Genomic DNA, 17,979 nt, shown 5'->3' with positions numbered 1-17,979 from the left:
AAGGAATCAAGCAAAAACAGCAGGATAAAGCAATTTCTACATAGATTAAATCCACTCTATTTTAATTCTCAGCATAACCAATGCATTACATTTTTATTCCATTAAGCTGCTGTAATCACAACAAGACAGCCACTACTGTTGTTATCAGCCAACAGTTGGTGGCATTTTCACAAAAAAACACAAACAAACAAACAAACAACCCAGAAACTGAACCAAACCCTTCCTTTTAATTAAGAAAACTTCTTCAACAAAAAGTTGGCCAAGCATTGGAATAGGCTGTTGGAGAAGTTGAGATGACTGAGTCACCATCCCTAGAGGTATTTGAGAGATGTGACACTTAAGAACATGGTTTAGTGGTGGACTTGGAAGTGCAAGATTTAGGGTTTGACTTGATGCTCTTAGTGGTCTTTTCCAACCTAAATGATTCTATGATTAATTGTTCACTTTTAAATATGAGGGCAGCAGCATTACATGAAATAGATTTTTTTTTAAGTTAAATTAAACAGGGACAGATGGAGTAATATTTTAGACTTCTTGTTGGTGGCAGCAATTTTTCATCAGTTTATTTAATTAGAAAATTAAACTACTCAGTTTATTTATAAAGAAATCTATTGAACTTACCAGGTATGATAATTTGATTAAATTTAGGCATTTTGCCTGCTGCTTGTTCCTCTTCTTCTTCTCCTTCTTCCTCTTCCACTAAAACAAAAGTAAGAAATAATTGACATTTTCATTTGAAGCAACAATATCACTTTATTTGCTAAAAATGTGCCAAGTAAAACACAGGTTTGCCAATATCCAAATTTTAATAATAATTGGAAATTAATTTAACCTTGACACCAGTTTAGAGAATTCAGTAAGTAATTCATGTTGCCAGGCACCCCAGAATTGTACCTTGGGACACTAGTAGTTGTTTGCCTATACCACAGATGTATCTACATGCACATACAATTTTTAAACATGTCCAATTTTAAAACTGCTGTCTTATCTTTGGCCTCTCCTCCTGCCCAATAAATTATTCTGCAAAAAATAGAGACAAGGCTCAGAACAATGAGTAGAAATATTTTACAACTCTGTTAAAATGGTTTTTGCTACTAAGGGTCTGCTTTTATGAATAGTCAGTAAAACTGCCTGTAAAGTACCAGCTGAGCATGACCATTTGCAGAACAGCATACTAAGCTGAACAAGACTATTCTCCTGTACCTTCAAACCTCAGTTATAATTTAAACATGAAGATGATTCTTGGTCTTAATGTATAGACAGTGCTTGCTCACAATTTGAAATGTGTGTATCTACAATAGCTTACCTAATAAATACACTGTAATTTGGCCCACAAAATATGTACTGGTGCACTGGCTGGATCCCCTCATTCAGTAGCCCTTAAACATTATGAAGAAATTCTTCTACAGAGCTTGCTTAATTGGAGCTGGACAAGAGAGCATCCTCCATGCTTGTGCATTTACTTTTACATTACCAGGAAAGATAGTCTAAAAATTATCTTGTGCATAAATTAAATAAGATGCATTACAGTCTTTCTTACATTCTAATAATCACACATCACAAAACTTAGTTTTGTATCTTGCACTGCAGTCTTTACAGTGCTGATGCACTCAAATAGTATGGCTCTGAGAACAGCAATGATAATGACAACATCAGCAGCAATAAAAACAAAACCAGCAACAAAACCAAATCAAGCAGTACACACCTCTAAAAAGCTCCATTGCCTCTTCATAGGTCTCTGGGAACCCATCTAAAACATATCCCTGATTCCTACAAGGCATGGACATGAGCTTGTCCTTCATAATTTTAAGGATATACTCATCACCTAGTTTCCCTAAGACAAAGAAGGTTAATAGGTGCGTAGTTTATAGAAATAAGAGATCTGAAATTATTTTACTAACATTTAATACATTTTAATACATTTTCCTTCTACTTAGACCCTAAAAAGTTAAATATTTTGAGTTACTATTTGTATATTATGCATTGTCAGCAATCTATGGAATATTAAAATGTAGATATAAAATAAAATTACCTTTGTGTTTACAAGGATATAAACATTAGTCCTTAATGATCTAAACATGAAGTTAGTTTTGTTTTGAATGCTAGAATCAGATTTTTATAGAGGCAGTAAAGAAATACTTAGAGAAAAAAAGTCATGAGAAAGCAATAATTGTCTATTTTCATTTTACAGTAAGACTTAAAGATAGTCTTCCAAAAAAGACATGAGGTAGGTTTTACAAGTTTCATTTTCAGACAGGTTGTGATATGAATTAGTTTATTTACCTGTCCTACGTTGCCGAGAAAATACGTAGGAGGAAAGTCAGGTTTGACCTGAAATTTTGTCCTTTTGGTTCTTACTTTATTTTGCTTTGACTATTAAAAGTCTTAGATATTTATAAACCATTCTAATCATAAAAGTATGTAACTATTTTTAAAGACATTGTAATTTTAAACAACACATCAAATCATGCAGAAGAGATGCTGCCATAGGTCTCGTTACTGATGTTTCCAGGTGTGTGAGAAGTTCATTTCTTTGCAGATACACAAGATCTAAATCAGCTAAACCCTTAGCAACAGATCACATTTTTATGGGGGATCACTTTGTATCACATGGAAAACGTTAAAGACTAAGACCGAAACTACATGGCATTATTAATATACAAATGGTAACTAATATTTTTCAGCAAGGAACCTTTTTTCAATCTTTTACAAATTCTTTCCATGCTTCAATAAGCAATATTTACTTTTTAATGATGTATGAGGTTCTTAATAACCCCCACAATTTCATATCAGCGTGCACTTGTTTTTACTAAACTACTTTTATTATTGCAAGTTTGACAAAGGTATATTTCACCAGCTTTTTACTTTAGGTTATAGAAATGTTATACTCTCTGCTCTGAGAAGAAAACATGACATTATTAAAAAATTCTGAAGTAGAAAAATGAAAGTGCTATGATTAAAGAGGCACCAAAATATTTTTAAAATATGTCACTTTTAATATACAAGGTGTATTGTTGGATTGGGTTTGTGTGGACAGGTTTTGTTAGCCAGGGGACTTACAGAGGTGACTTCTCTGAGAAGCTGGTAGAAGCTTCCCCCATGTATGACAGAGCCAATGCCAGATGGCTCCAAGATGGATCTTCTGCTGAACAAATTTAAGCCAATCAGGGATGGTAGTAATGCCTCTGTGACCAAATAGCTATGTAGGGAAAAAGTCATTGTGCAGAAATAAAAAGTGGTCAGGGAAGACAGAAGTGAGAATCTGTGAGAGAAACCTGTCTGCAGACACCCAGGTCAGTGCAGAACCAGGGGAGGAGGTGCTGCAGGTGCCAAAGCAAAGATCCACCTGCAGGCTGTGGTACAGCCCAGGGTGAGCAGGCTGTCACCATGCAGCCCATGGAGGTCCAAGGGAGAGCTGAGATCCACCTACAGCCCATGGAGAGGCCCCCTCAGAGCAGGTGGATGTCTAAGGAGGCTGTGACCCCATGGGAAGCCCACACTGGAGCAGGCTCCTGGCAGGACCTGCACACCCATGGAGAGAGGAGCCCACTCTAGAGCAGGTTTGGTGCCTGGACTTGGGATCATGTGGGGGACCTGAGCTGGAGCAGCCTGAAGGACTGCATCCTGTGGAAGGGACCACACTGGAGCAGTTCATAAAAAGCTGTAGTCCATGGGAAGGGCTCATGCTGGAGAACTTTGTGGACGACTGTCTGCTGTGTGAGGGACCCCAAACTGGAGCAGGGAAAAGACTCCTCTCCCTGAGGAGGAATCAGCAGCAGAAACAACATGTGATGAACCGGCCATAACCCCTATTCTCTGTCTCCATGTGCTGCTGGTGGCAGGAAGCAGAGAATCATGAATAAAGTTAAATTCTGGAGAGAAGAGAGGGGTGGGTTCTCTGATTTTGACTGGCAATACATTTAAGTAATTTCCCCAAGTTAGGGCTGTTTTGCCCATGACAGTACTCTGTTTGTGATCTCTCCCTTCTTTATCTCAACTCATAAACACTTCATTGTATTTCCTCTCTCTTGTCCAGTTGATTCTTGATTTTAATAGGAACTAAAAGTCTAGAACACAAATTTATTTCCTAATTTCCATTTGCATAGGGTTGCACTAGCCTACCTGAATCCCATCATCATACTTTGTATTTCCTACCTTTATTCTGCTGCATGTTTTCTTTTATTGCATCTAAGAATTCCTTTGCTTCTTCTATATTTTCACCCTCTTCCTCCTCCTCCTCCTCTACAAGCTTTTCTCCTTCTCCTTCTCCTTCTCTTTCTCCTTCTCCTTCTCCTTCTACTTCACTTTCCACCCTGACAGGTTCTTTAGCCACAATTTGCTCCTGATGACAAGAACAGAAATATGTGTTGGCTCAGAAATTCTGTAACCAAATTTACTTTATACACAGATGTAATAAAAGAAAAAAATAAATAATTCCTTTCATGTGTGTTCATGAACAGTGAGATACTGAGCAACTTCCATTCTCTAAAAAGATTTCAGTGCAAATGCCAGAGATGATCAATATGTTGAAAGATAGATATTTCCATTCTCAAATAATGGGATTATAAGTAAATTTTAAATGCTGCCACACATCTTAAAATCTGAGAAATTAAAATAACAGGAATATTAGAAAACAGCAACACACCAGATCTGCAATTTTTTCAGAAATGGCATCATTTGTGCTAACATAATGGAGTTTGTAGTGCTTGCAGAGCTCCTTAGCAATGGTAGATTTGCCAGAGCCGGGAGGACCATGAATGTAAACTTTGAGAGGCTGGAAAAAAGGATAAAGATATGACATTATTCAAACAGCACATATGCTTCTATGTAAAAGCAGCAATATTTTTAATATGACTAATAGGAAATAGCAATTGTGCTTAAAACTAAAAGGATATTTTTGTCTTATTTATTTATTTCTTTTTTAATATCTCCTCTATCACCCAAAGGTCTCAAGTAACATAGTTACTTAGATGATGAAATTTACTGTTGGAGAAAAAGCATGCTTCTATTTAGTAGACTTACAGACCAATTTGTTGTGGCTAGTTAATGTTTGAATAATCCAAAGAGATGAAACACAATCCCACAGATAGGATGCAGTGAATTTTGGAATGTCTCTACTTTCCAATTGAGATAGAGTTGCTGTCATCAAAATTATTATTTAGACCTCAAAAATTCCAGATCCATCACAATCTTAAGTAATGTCTCATTTCAGCCTACCTAGCCTGAGGATGCGTAAGCGCAATTAGGATCCCAGTATGCACTTTTTAAATATGTTATGCAATAAACTCATAATCATACCTAATTAAGTGTGTATCTTAATTTAGTAAATCTGACAGTACAGACTCTGCAATAGAGTAGTGACAGAGACAGTCTAGCTAGCCTTACTTCTCCTTGCTACCTGGTATGTACTGTTTTTTTAGTTAGATGGATTTGTTCTGCGATGCAATAGTTTAACCCAAACACAGATCTGATCATTCTTTCAGAGCTATGGAGGGACTTTCAGTAAATAACTTTTAACAATAGCATCTTTATCTTTTTTACATGCCCTGAACTCTTATTCAAAGTTTGAACCAGATATAGACATGCTAAACAGCTTTATTGATACTTGGATGTAAACAGGCATTTTTCTGCACCTTTCAGTAACCTATACATCTGAATAGAGAAGTTCTAAATATCAAGCTAACATAGGAAATAGTGCAGTTGCACAGTAAATTACACTACAGAGCAGGGTAAAAGGAAGGCTATATTGCATTGGAATATCCACACTCACTGAATATATAAAGGGCACAAAATACTCACCTAACTATTGACTATTATAAAAAAATAAATAAAAGATACACTTATTATATTCCTGAGGCAAAATATACCAAGAGTACCATATACTGCATAAAGAAACTAGCTTCAGAATAGCAGCTTTCCATCATTAAGCTAATTTGTATTTACAGAATTTCAGTTTTAGGCATAAAGGAAATAAAACTCAGTCTTCTTTTTTTTTCTTTTGCCTCTTATTTAAAGAGGCAAAAAAAGAGCCTCTTATTTAAATCTTCAATTTAATTTTAAGTTTTTATGTTCACTTATTTTGCATCTATATCCATCTTCTGTGGATTTTTACTTAATTAATTTAATACTTGTGTTTATATAACCATTTCTATTGGGAATAAAGAGAGAAGAGCAGTTTAAAATACTATACCAAAGCATTACCAGTAATCCTCGAGCTTGCTTGTATTCCAAGACAACTTGAGCAATGTTATCTATCAGTCCTGTCTCAGCAAACCAGTTAATGTTGAAATTCTCTTTCAAATAAAGAGATTCCATTCGCAGGTTCACAAACAACATATCCAGTTGCATTTGCTGGAGGAACAAAGCTACATTTATGAACAGACTTAAGCTATGCATGTTAAAAGAACAGCTGGAGCAAGAGACTAGAATGGATGGGGAGAATAGAAAGAATAAAAGCATTGGGAAAGAAGGTTTACATACAAGACAAAACAGATATTTAAGCTTTTAAAAAATATTAATTTTTAATGTATGATTGTATTTGAGTGTTCTCAAATTAGAACATGCAACACTAAACAATTTTCTGTGTAATGAAAAGTTTTCATGTAACTGCAAGGAATCCCCACTTTTATAAATTTATTAAGTGCCATCTTAAAACTATCTGGCTTGCATTTTCTTTATTTCTGCTATGAACAGTTTCTTCCAGATAAATAGATGAATACAACGTAATTTATGTATTCTGTGTTCATCAGCCTTAGTAGCACTGCATTATTAACCTTTTTTAAATTTTTATCATTTTAGAGCCCTCCCATATGCTAAGGGGAACAGTGATATCAGAGCTTCAGTGTTTTATTTTTTAAATGAGGCTGTAACTCTTCAAAATTCTGTGTTTTATGATGGCTAGATTTTATTTATTTATTTTCCAAATTTAAACTCACTTTAAATATTTTTAGGCATATTTTGGGGCTAATTTTTTCTGCTCAAATAAAGAAAAAAGAAATTATATATTTCATTGTATCATACTTTTAAGTTTAAATACTTTCCTGAAGAAGTAAAAGAAAGCAAATTACTGACTGTTAGCTCTTTGCTCAGGAATGCATTTTCTTTAGGAACCTTCTCAATTTTTCCTGGTCCAATATTTTTACTGATACACTGTCAGAAAAACAAACAAAGAAACAAATAAAGCAAAAGCCACATCAGAACCACTTAAGAAATCAGATTCTTAGGAAAAAAAATGAACAGAATTTCTGTGGATAAAAGATGTGCTGTAAATTTTATGTTACGCTGTGCCTGGAAAATCAGGATACTGATTTGAAATAGATGTAAGAACAATACATTTATGCCTTGAAAATCAGGATACTGATTGAAATAGATCTAAGAATAATATATTAACTTTAATGTTTTAGTATTGAATAGTTTTTCATTGCTAAGTAACACTTCTTCCTTACTACCTGCAATTAAAAAAAAATCAAAACACCAAAACAAAAACAAGCAAACAAACAAACAAAAAAACCCACAGAAAACTTTATAATGCTCTTAAATATATGAATAAATTCCTAGTGCTTCATATGTATTTGGAGATATTTATTTTCCCAGCACTTTTACTTCAGGTTCCTTCAGGTTCTTCATTAACAATTGGGAAGGCTTTTCAGATCAATGCTACTTACTGATAACTCTCGGCATATCATTTGCATTTCATCATTAGACAGAAATTGTTAGTTACTCCTACAGCCGTTTAGAATAGATTTAAATCACACTAAATTCCATAAAATCTGTGTAGAGCATTTGTGTAGACTATTGTCAGAGACTGAAATACTACAGTTTATGACTTAAACATTTTCATGAAGGACTTTTGCCTATTGTAGCAAAAACTGTTTTACAAAGGCTGCGAAGACCACCACACCCTGAATGGGGCTCTGGCTGAGGCCCCGGACTGCTCGCTGATGAAGATAAGATAAAGTAACAATTTAGGAATGCATTCACAGAGCACAAGCCTAACACCTTCTGAGGAGTGACCCAGCCCAGGGCTATCAGCTGCCAGGCTGCTCACAGACCCTCTCACCTAAAGGTGTGGGAGGGAGGAGACTTTTTGGGGGTGTAGCGCAAAAGCCTCTGGTGAGAGGCAGTGACCGCCCTTCCTCCACTGTGCACACCGTTCAGCTGACAGGCCCTTCACTCCGAGAAAAGCTTATCCACAGCAGAAGGGGTGTCATGGCCCATCAAAGGCCCCCCAAAGGGGTCCCCAGACCCTGCACCAGAGCACTGCAGCATGTTGCAACAGATCCGCAGTGTTGCAAGGACAGTGTCAAACTGGCCCCTGCAAGGGGGACACGTGGGCATTCCCACCTGCCCAAAGCCTGCATTAACCCGCTGGATTCTACAGGCTTCTGTGTGGTGGCCCTCACCACCAGAGGAAGTCCAGATGTACGGGAGCAACGGGACGTCATTGGGACCTTTGGATGGGTGATATGCTTCCACCTAGCTCCTTCCCTTCCCTTCCCTTCCCTTCCCTTCCCTTCCCTTCCCTTCCCTTCCCTTCCCTTCCCTTCCCTTCCCTTCCCTTCCCTTCCCTTCCCTTCCCTTCCCTTCCCTTCCCTTCCCTTCCCTTCCCTTCCCTTCCCTTCCCTTCCCTTCCCTTCCCTTCCCTTCCCTTCCCTTCCCTTCCCTTCCCTTCCCTTCCCTTCCTCTTTGCCTCTTTTACTATTAAATAAAATATATCAAATTTTTGGCACCAACATCTAACCTCATTTGCTTTTAATCATGTTTTTGGGATACATTTTGAACCTTCAAACCTCCCAAACCTTTCCATTTTTTACACAGAGACTTAGTTTTCTTTGCTCTTCTGGATTTAAACTGGACCGTAACAACATCAGATCAAATAATCCAGCATTCTGGCTTCAATGATGTCACTTAGTGGACACCCAGTGAAGATAAGCATGGAAAAGGCATATGTGATACCCGTTCCAAACTCTCTTCTAATCTTCAGCTATTTTCAACTAGAACTCTCAAGGTGTTTCTTTCTCATGCACCTTTCCAGTCTTCCCCGGGCTGGTACAGCTCCCTGCCAAGAGAGGCCTCTGTAGCACCCTCTCCACTGGCAACTTCCCGTCCCCAAGAACTGTCCACTTACCCCTGTCCTCTATTTGACATTTCTAAACACCCTCATACTTATGAAAGGACACCAACCACTCTCCTTGGGATGCCTCCCTGGACCAAGGCACAGGTTTCATCTTCTAGTGAGCTCCCTGTTTCATTAAATTCTCTTTGATACAACAACAACAACAACAACAAAAGGGCTTTATGTAACATTTGCTCAATCTACATGAGCAAGTGTCCTATGAGCTGACTCTCACTATCACAGTGTACTGTTTAGCAGTGTCATTCAGACTACTTCTAGGTTTAATTTCAAAACTCTTGGAAAAACAAGATATCTTCCACAATGTGAAGGGAAACACATGGTAAAGACAGTATCTAATCACAGTTTTGTGAATCTCATAACAATTCTCCATAACTTTCGTAGGTAAAAATTTTATTAAAGTTAATTATAATAATGCAAAAATTAGTTCTGCAAGATCAAGTAAACTACTTCATTTAAAGGACAGAAGTCTTAGAGGATTTCAAAGTAATCTTTCATGTAATTTACTACTCAGGATAATTCAGGAAGACCTAGGAATGTCTACTTCAGTAAAACACATAGCTTTAAAGCCTTGCATAAATATACTAAAGAACAACAACAACAAAAAAGAAATTAAAATATCATGCTTTTATCAACTCTCTTACCTTTATTAATTCTCGAAGCGTGTGCATCGATGCATCTACTCCAAGTACATACTGAAAGGCTGGCTTGAGTTCTGCTACATTTTGCAACACTCTGAAACACAGCAAGTACAGCCCGAGCTGGAACTTGGAGAAGCATCCAGGGCTCTCCTTGTTAAAGGCAGTTCATGAAACAGCACCAAGAGTCTGAAAATTCTTGCAGAACATTTCAGAGCATGACATTTTCACACATATTTCACTTAATAAAGAAGCACAGCTACACATTTTATTTGGAAGGAAGTTAAAAGAATAAAAAGCTATATCTGTGCAAGATGTTGTCTTAGTCTGCTGTTGAGTCCACAATCCATTTCCAGTTCTGTGCAGTTAACTGGAATCACACTGTGGACTGAGCATGACTTGTCATTTATTAAAAGCAAAGCACCAGTGCAACAGTCAGATAAGGATTCCAGAAAGCACATCTGCTTCTAGAGAAACTGAAGGCTCTCTATGACTCAGTTAAAAGGGCCCAAAAGTGACCTTAAACCAATCCACCCCATTTAAAAGCCTCAGTACTCTCTAGTGGATTTCTCATCTAGCTAGGTATCAATTATTGCTCAGAGAATTTTTTTCCCCTTACATTGCTAAATCACGAACATGAATGGTTGGAATAATATTCTTGCCATCTCCAAAAACAGGTATTGCAGGAGTCTCACCAAGCCAACACATCTGAAAATCAGAGAATAAAGTGATAAAAAAAAGGAGTTACTTTTAACTAGATCTAAAAAAGGAACATTTGATTACAAGGCAAATCTGTATGTTCAAGATTTAAAGTTCAGTTTATTGAATAATTAATAGAACTGCAGTAAAGGAGACCATTCTTGAGCAGTACTGATTGCCAAACTACTAAAAGCAAAAGGGTTTTTTTAAAGACCATTCTTTAATCTTGGCAAATATTACTTTTTATCACCCTAAGGAAAAAAAAAAAATAGACTGTTGAATAGAAAGACATTTCCCTGGATTCCATTTACATGACAGACATGTTCTCACTGGAAAGTACATATGGAGATACTGTTCAAAAACTAGAGAAATATCTAAGAAAAAATAGAGCCAAAAAAAGGAAAAACACTTCCACTGTAGTTAAAACGTTTCAAAAGGATCAAATAAACACTTCTGCTCATGAAAGCATTGAACTTATGATGCCAAGGCTGCTAAAAATGAATTCAATTCCACTGCAGTTTGCCCCAAGAAATTAAATGATCCTTCAAATGTAGTTGGATGTCTACCTTAAAAAAGTAGTGGAAGAGTCCTTCCTCAGCTCCATATTGATGTCCTGAGGCAACGACATAAGTTGAAAACTTTTTTTTGTTCTGTAAAGTGAAATCAGCAAAAAGTTTTCATTAAAATCTGGGACTGCAATTGGGATACAAGTTTACACTGACTCTTGAATACATGTACACTAAATACACAAAGTGTGCAAACTGTATCACTTCCAAGTTGTAACTACATCAATTGTTGCATATCCTGTAGCTTCCTGAGTCATATTATTATTACTTCCTTCAAGAAAAGCTGTCTACAGCTGTCTTCAAAAAAATGTCTACATTTGAACAAAGATTATAAGACTAAAATAAAATTAAGAGGTAAAATTTGGAAGTTATGTAAATCAGTTGAATGAACAGGATAACTCATGATTCTACTTCCTATTTTCAAGAAAAAATAACTCTGAAATTCATTACAACTATTTTTTTCAATGCATTTTATTTGCATTTGTCTGTCTAAAGGAGCAGAAATGCTGGATTAATGATTTTACAATTTCTTACTTTCTTTTGATACACTATTACAAAAAAAAATCTTTGAACTATTTAAATGGTTTGCTAACCACACATCATGATTAACCCACATATTTTTGGCTGATCTGTGTAATGTCATAAAATTGCCTGTCTGTTACTGCTTGTATCAATGGTGAGGATGGTTATATGAAAAAAAAAGATTTTTAAATCATCATAAAGGAAAAAAGCTTTCAAATATTTTTTTAAGTGGTCACTTAAAAAATTTTTAAGAAGAAACAAAATTATTAAATAATTCTCATATTGTAAATATCCTAGGCATTATACATCTTCATCATAAAATGAAAAGAACCTGCCTTTATCACAGTGGGAATATATGTGCAGATTTGGGATCTATAATTTTTTTTGGGGGAGTGAGAATGGACCTTTTGTTGGCATCTTTATAATGTTTTAGAAACAGAAAAATAAGGCAGGTCTTAGCCAATCTTTGATTATATAAGCAAAGCACCATGTAACTCAATGACAAGTTGCAAAGTCAGTGTGTTGTATCTATTTGGCTTTATCTATACACTTAGAAAGTGAAACTTTGTCATAAAAACTACTTCAACTAAACTGAATTCAACAGCTTAGTTGAATTAATTAGTTAACAGTTATTAATCAGGAGAAACACTAAAATTAGAAGACATTACAGATAGCAGAAGAGCTTCCACACTGTAAAGACAGCTGCCTTTTTCAAACACTGCTGGGGCCACAGGAGGACTTTGCCATGGGATGAGCACAGAAGGGAGCTACAGCAGAATATCTCTAACTCCAGGCATGGCAGGGGCTGATCTGGCTAGTATGTCCTGGTTAACACATCTGGACAAAAATTCCCACTGTGGCCAACAGCATCATGAAGCAGCTGTCCATATGTGTACCAGTGGTCAAACAAAGATCACCCCTAGTTATGGGTCAGATGGCAACCAGCAACTATCACTGAACCCCTTGAATACACCTGTGTGGATACCTGGAACCTGGACTGTAAGGTAAACCACCAGCAACTTGAGATAAGGTGAAGGTGGTGTTATCCCAGACAATGCATTACAAAACATTATAAAGCTTACATTAACAAAGCTTGGGGAGAAGAATGATAATGTTGATAATGATCACAAAATGCAGAATTTACAGGCCATAAGGAAAGCCAGCTCAGCAAGTGTGCTGAAATCAGCTTCAACTGGATAAAATAGTAATTCTGGCAGGGGGAGGTCATGACCACCAAATTATGGCCTTCCCACTCAAGAAACCCATCAACTCAAAAGAAGAGAAAGACTGATCTTGGGACTAATTACCATTAGAAATGAGGGAATAATTTAACCAGTAGGTTAAGAGAACTCTGTGGCCAATGAACATTAATTCCTTTTTTTGCTAAAATGTATGAAAAGGAAAAGTTTTGAACTATCTTGGGACCCCCATCACTGAGAAGCCCAGTATGAAGAAGGACCAACATGATCCTTGGGATCTTTGGGTGGTGACTATCTTCTGCTTGATCTCTGTCCTCTGTTTTCTATTTCTTTCTATCTCTCTACCTCATATTTAGTGTTAAATAAAATCTGTATAATTGACTTCAGTTTGTGGTCTCATTTGCATCTTTATTTGGGAAGAGGTATCTCTTACTACTCGGATCTTAACACACACTGAGTTTGCTTGGGTGATTCCATGACAGATAGTGTTTGCACCTAAGAGCAGCAGCTCCCAGGGCTCCTTTGGGCAGGCTGCAGACATGTCCCAGAAGATACATAGTAATTTCTGTCTCCTAGCAGGAAAAACCTGCCTCTTCTGAATGCACAGGAGGTGCTACTTCTCATTTCCCTTAAAAGGAATGTAACACAGTGTTATGAACAAAAATTCGGTTAATATTTTTTTCTGTGAGAAAAAGTTACCACTACTGCTGGGCTGCTGCCTTTGTTATTGTAATCACGGGTCGTTGTCGTTAATGGTTGTTTTTGTATTAGTAAAAGCCCTGGCTGGGGCGAGGTAATGGCCCTTCTCCTGGGTGGGGACCTTGCCCGAGGCTAAATTTTACCTTTCTCAGAATAGGGAAGACACCTGAGAAGGTGGGGGGGGATTATGCAAAGTGACTCCCAAGACCAGAATGCTTTGTGGGACCCCCATCTCCAAACTCATGGAGAAACCCCAAAAACAACGAGCCACCTAAGAGTTGAGAGACTGGAGTGATGTCTGGACGTGAGGAGCCGAGTGCTGAGCCTGCAGAGACGCGGAACACCTTCGGACCCTCTCGCCCTGACCACGAGAGTTGACCCCGGCGGTGAGACCAAGCTGACAGAGTGGGAGGGGGATGATCTGACGGGATCAGCAGGCCCTAAAGGCTCCCAAGAGGATCTGATCCCCAGCTCTGCCCCTGGTGGACAGAGCTGTGCATATCCTCCTCCTCCTCCGAGTCGCCTTGGGAGAGACGACGGGTCGAGCTACCCAATCCTGAGCTGATCACTTTTAATATAAAGGCATTAAAAAGGAGAAGAAGTCCCCTGGCCCTGTTTATTTCACACAGGGTTTTCTTCCATGTACCTTGTGCTAACTCCTGCCTTGCGTGAAAACAAACCCTAGTTTTGCACTGAGTGCTGTATTTCACTGAAATGCATACCTCTAGAACAGGTTTAATTCCTCTAACAATAGTTACTCAGCGTCACAAGCCACCCATTGAGAAGGGACTACTTGACGTTACTTGGCTATAGGTAATTTTAAACACAGGGAAGTGTTTAGGCATGTTGCTGTTCCTCGTGGCACGTTTAGTCCCGGGTAAGGAAGCACAAGCACGTTTAGTCCCGGGTAAGGAATGTCACGTTCCCGTGCTGTTCATTAAAGCCACTAGGTGTCACTTTCTAGCTGGGATCCTCAGCTCCGGGCTGTGGTCTTTTTGGCTGGTTTGCTTGCTTCTTAAAAATTGTTTGAAGTGAGAAACAGGTCTAAATGGATTCGGGAACTGTGATGTCACTGAGAACAGAGATGCGGGATGAAGAGCTTTTTTGCCTTTGGCAGGCAGATATTTCTCCAAGGATTCTGAATTTGGCAGGACCCCAGAGATTGCAACTTCTGAGAAAAGTGACACAACCTGAATGCCCTGAATGCCACAAAGATAAAGGTAAAATATTGCTAGTGATAAAAAACAAAGATTGTAAAACTCTCAGACTGTTACTGAATTTTAATGAAAAAATAGGTGAGAGGTACACTAATGCAGAGAGGTGAAATCTTGCTTTAAGAAACAACTTCCAATAAATTGCACTCTGAACGGGCAATAAGGCTTAGAAAACCTTCTATTCTTGGTGCAAGAGCTTTTTTACACGGCTGGCTGATGAATTCTAGTGTCTGAGGTCTTTGCAGGAAACGATAACACTGTAATTTCTTTCCCTGATGGCATATTTCCTAGATAACACTGAATTTAGGAATGAGTGAAGACTGTAATCCAGAAGTCTTCAGCCATCACAGAAAGCCAAAGCTGATTCCATGGGAAGAACAGATGCTTTCGAGCCATCCTGCTCCAAAGTGCTGACAGAAACCATCCAGGGGCAGTGATACCCATTGGTGCTGCCACTGGAGTTCTGGAGCAAAGGGGCTCCTTTTGAAAGGGTTACAGCAGGTAGTATTGAAAATATTCAAGCTGCTTTATCATGTACTGCTACATATCTGTCTTCTTAACAGATGTTCAGCCTGGCAAACACTTAGTAGCTAATTATATAAATACTTTTGGTATGCAGTGACTCAGTGCTTTGGACTAGTCAGAAAAATTGCCAATAATTCATCTGGGTATCAAGTGGTGGCAGAAGTTAACACAAGGTTGATGGATGTTGTTTAAAATTTTCATGTTTTTAACACTGCAGGTGTGAAACTCATCCCATGGTCTTACAAATCCATGTTAGCATAGTAAGAGAAAAATGAATTCACCACTGCTTTTTCAAGCTAGGAACCAAATTTTTACTTGTATTCTGTATTATTAGATCCACAGTAGAACAGAATATAATTTCTAGTGCTATTTTCTCAGCAGGACATAAGACAGCAAATATATGCTCAAACTAGAGAAAAGTTTTTTTCACAATAAACTCTGTTATTAGCTGGATAAATTTCTGAAATGGACATTGAATTATATTGCTTATGGGAGACTCCTAACACAGAAAAAGAATGACCAAATGGCACCTTCATCATCAGTGTATTTTGTTGTCTTTGAACCTCCTCACTACTCCGCCACTAATGACAACAGCTTCCATTTTCCTGAATTGCAAGCTGAGCCACTATTGGTATTTATTTAATAATAGTTCTTAAAGACAAATAGAGGCATAGTCTGTTCTCCAGTAAGATTAATGGCCTAATCAGACCAAAGCAAGCAAAGCTGAAGGAGGGGATTTAAAAACATGTAAAGTGATAACATATTGTAGCTATTCTGTGTCAGCTTTATGGCCATGATTTTAGAGTAAATTATAGGGTGGAACAAAAGTCAACAAGGCCTCTGCTCCAAGAGCACAAACTATCCAGGACATGATAGGTGTGGCCAGAACATCTAAGGATTTAAATGAGTCGTAGTACTAACATAGCTTGCTGATATTTAAAGATGCTGCTTTTCTTTAGGCCAGTACTAGTATCTCATTCCTCTACAATCTTTCTTCCTTAAATCTTTCCATACAGACTCCAGCTTTGATTGTCTCTGGTACAACCAAAGAAACAGTATTTTTTTAAGATGAGCATGATTTACTCCCTACCTAAGGAAAAAAAAAAAGACATTGAGATTTATATTGTGCATATGCTTAGGTTTCAAAGGACATTATAGTATTCTCCATGCTACTATATTTTATTACTAATTTGTATCATCCATATTTATAAGGACAATATTATATTCTTAAAACTCATTCAAATGGTTTATAAATTCCATTAATATGATAAAGCTCTAAATAAGAAGGCAAACCAGCTTATTTTTATAAAAAAGTTCTATACATACAGTTTTCCCGAGTTTTGCAATGTGTTTTTCAGCATTTAGGTGATCCACAAAGCCAGGATGAGACCTTCTCTTGCGAAAGTCTTCTTCAATAAAAGGAGCTTCAGGATTTTCCTATGAAGAAAAAAAACGTTATTGATATACATTTCCTAAAACAGAACAAATTTTGAAGGTCTAGTTAAAGGAAGTTTTTAAGAAGCATTTTAAAATCTGTTTTAACTTTGTCTTCATTTGAAAACCATCAAGGTTCTGAATTTGATGCTTGAGGTTCAGCATTTTGAAAATGCCATTAGTTCAATTTCAAATTTCACAGTAAAAGATTTTTAACTTCTTTTTATATTTCTAAAAACATTACTTTTTATTATATATAGCAGTACACAAGGTTGAAAAACTTTATTTCTGTAACAATGAATTTGAGAATTGCAATAGCATACTACAAAGCACCCAACATGGCTCCTGAAAATACTTTACATATATTGATATAAAGATGTATCCATTTTAATTATGTATTTCATTAAATATGCAATGAATATGGGATTTTTTTAATGACTGAAAGACAGAGCATATTGTGGTTAGCATTTGTCCTGCCTCTTGACTAAGCAACTCCTTATGTCTTTCTGTATCATTATAGCCCAATGCCTCAACTTTTGTGAAAGAGAATTTCATCTAGCAATTTTGGCAGTGAGTAATGGGTAAGGGTGAAAGAATCCTAAAAACCCACTCACTTTACCAGCTATCATTGAAGTACACACCCAAAATATATTGTATAATTTAATGTAATTAATATTTTCCATTAAATGGCAACATCTGTTGAAAAACTATTAATGTTTTGATATTACTTACAGGGTCAAAGGGTTTGGTATTTGCCCAGGTCATTATTGTTGAAATGAGGATGAATAACTTTTGTTTTGCAAAAGTCTCTATTTCCTTATGTAGGGCTGTTAAATGAAAGCAAGAATTTTATTTTAAACTGTATTATTCAAACTGTAGTTTTGCTTCTATATAAAGGTCCTGGACAGACACTCATACCAATGTTCTGTGTGATGTCTTTTTAAGCAAATGCTCTTTGAGTTAATATAAAATAAAGATAAAAAATCATGAAAGAAAACAAATAGAGAAAGAAAGAAAAAGCTACTGAAGAAAGAAAAGCAAGCAAACAAAGTTTATTTTAATATAAAACAATAAAATTAAATTTTTTATTATGCAAATTATTCTGTTGTCCGAATGTTCATATTATAAAGAAGAAAGCATAATTTAGTTTAGCTGTCATATAAAGAATCATATTGCACTCTCACCATGAAAGGATTCCAGCTGCCTATTAGAAGAATTTGGGTGTAACAATAAGGAGAAAGTTTTCAAAAGACTGTTAGCAATATTTTTATTGGACTTTAAAGAAAAATAAAACAATTATATAAAATATTGAAACATTATTTGAATATCACAGGAGCAAATTTTCTACCC

The 17,979-nt window shown here is 36.8% G+C and overlaps 1 protein-coding gene across 1 annotated transcript in view; it reads right to left on the bottom strand.

Annotated features, from left to right (window-relative positions):
* The window catches only part of AK7 (adenylate kinase 7), a 29,796-nt gene that overhangs the window by 9,490 nt on the left and 2,327 nt on the right, over window positions 1–17,979 (bottom strand). The window contains exons 4-14 of the mRNA XM_059474909.1: window positions 17,362–17,456; window positions 16,522–16,632; window positions 11,037–11,120; window positions 10,391–10,479; window positions 9,778–9,868; window positions 7,072–7,149; window positions 6,202–6,351; window positions 4,646–4,774; window positions 4,156–4,342; window positions 1,706–1,834; window positions 622–693 (exon numbers count right to left, since the gene is read on the bottom strand). Coding sequence (XP_059330892.1) covers window positions 622–693; window positions 1,706–1,834; window positions 4,156–4,342; window positions 4,646–4,774; window positions 6,202–6,351; window positions 7,072–7,149; window positions 9,778–9,868; window positions 10,391–10,479; window positions 11,037–11,120; window positions 16,522–16,632; window positions 17,362–17,456 — 1,215 coding nt within the window. The remainder of the gene's footprint in view (window positions 1–621; window positions 694–1,705; window positions 1,835–4,155; window positions 4,343–4,645; window positions 4,775–6,201; window positions 6,352–7,071; window positions 7,150–9,777; window positions 9,869–10,390; window positions 10,480–11,036; window positions 11,121–16,521; window positions 16,633–17,361; window positions 17,457–17,979) is intronic.

The sequence above is a fragment of the Ammospiza nelsoni genome, chromosome 6, assembly GCF_027579445.1.
Source record: "Ammospiza nelsoni isolate bAmmNel1 chromosome 6, bAmmNel1.pri, whole genome shotgun sequence".
Lineage (NCBI taxonomy): Eukaryota > Metazoa > Chordata > Aves > Passeriformes > Passerellidae > Ammospiza > Ammospiza nelsoni.
The sequence above is the reverse complement of the archived record's forward strand: the minus strand, read 5'-3'. Positions and strand labels throughout refer to the sequence as shown.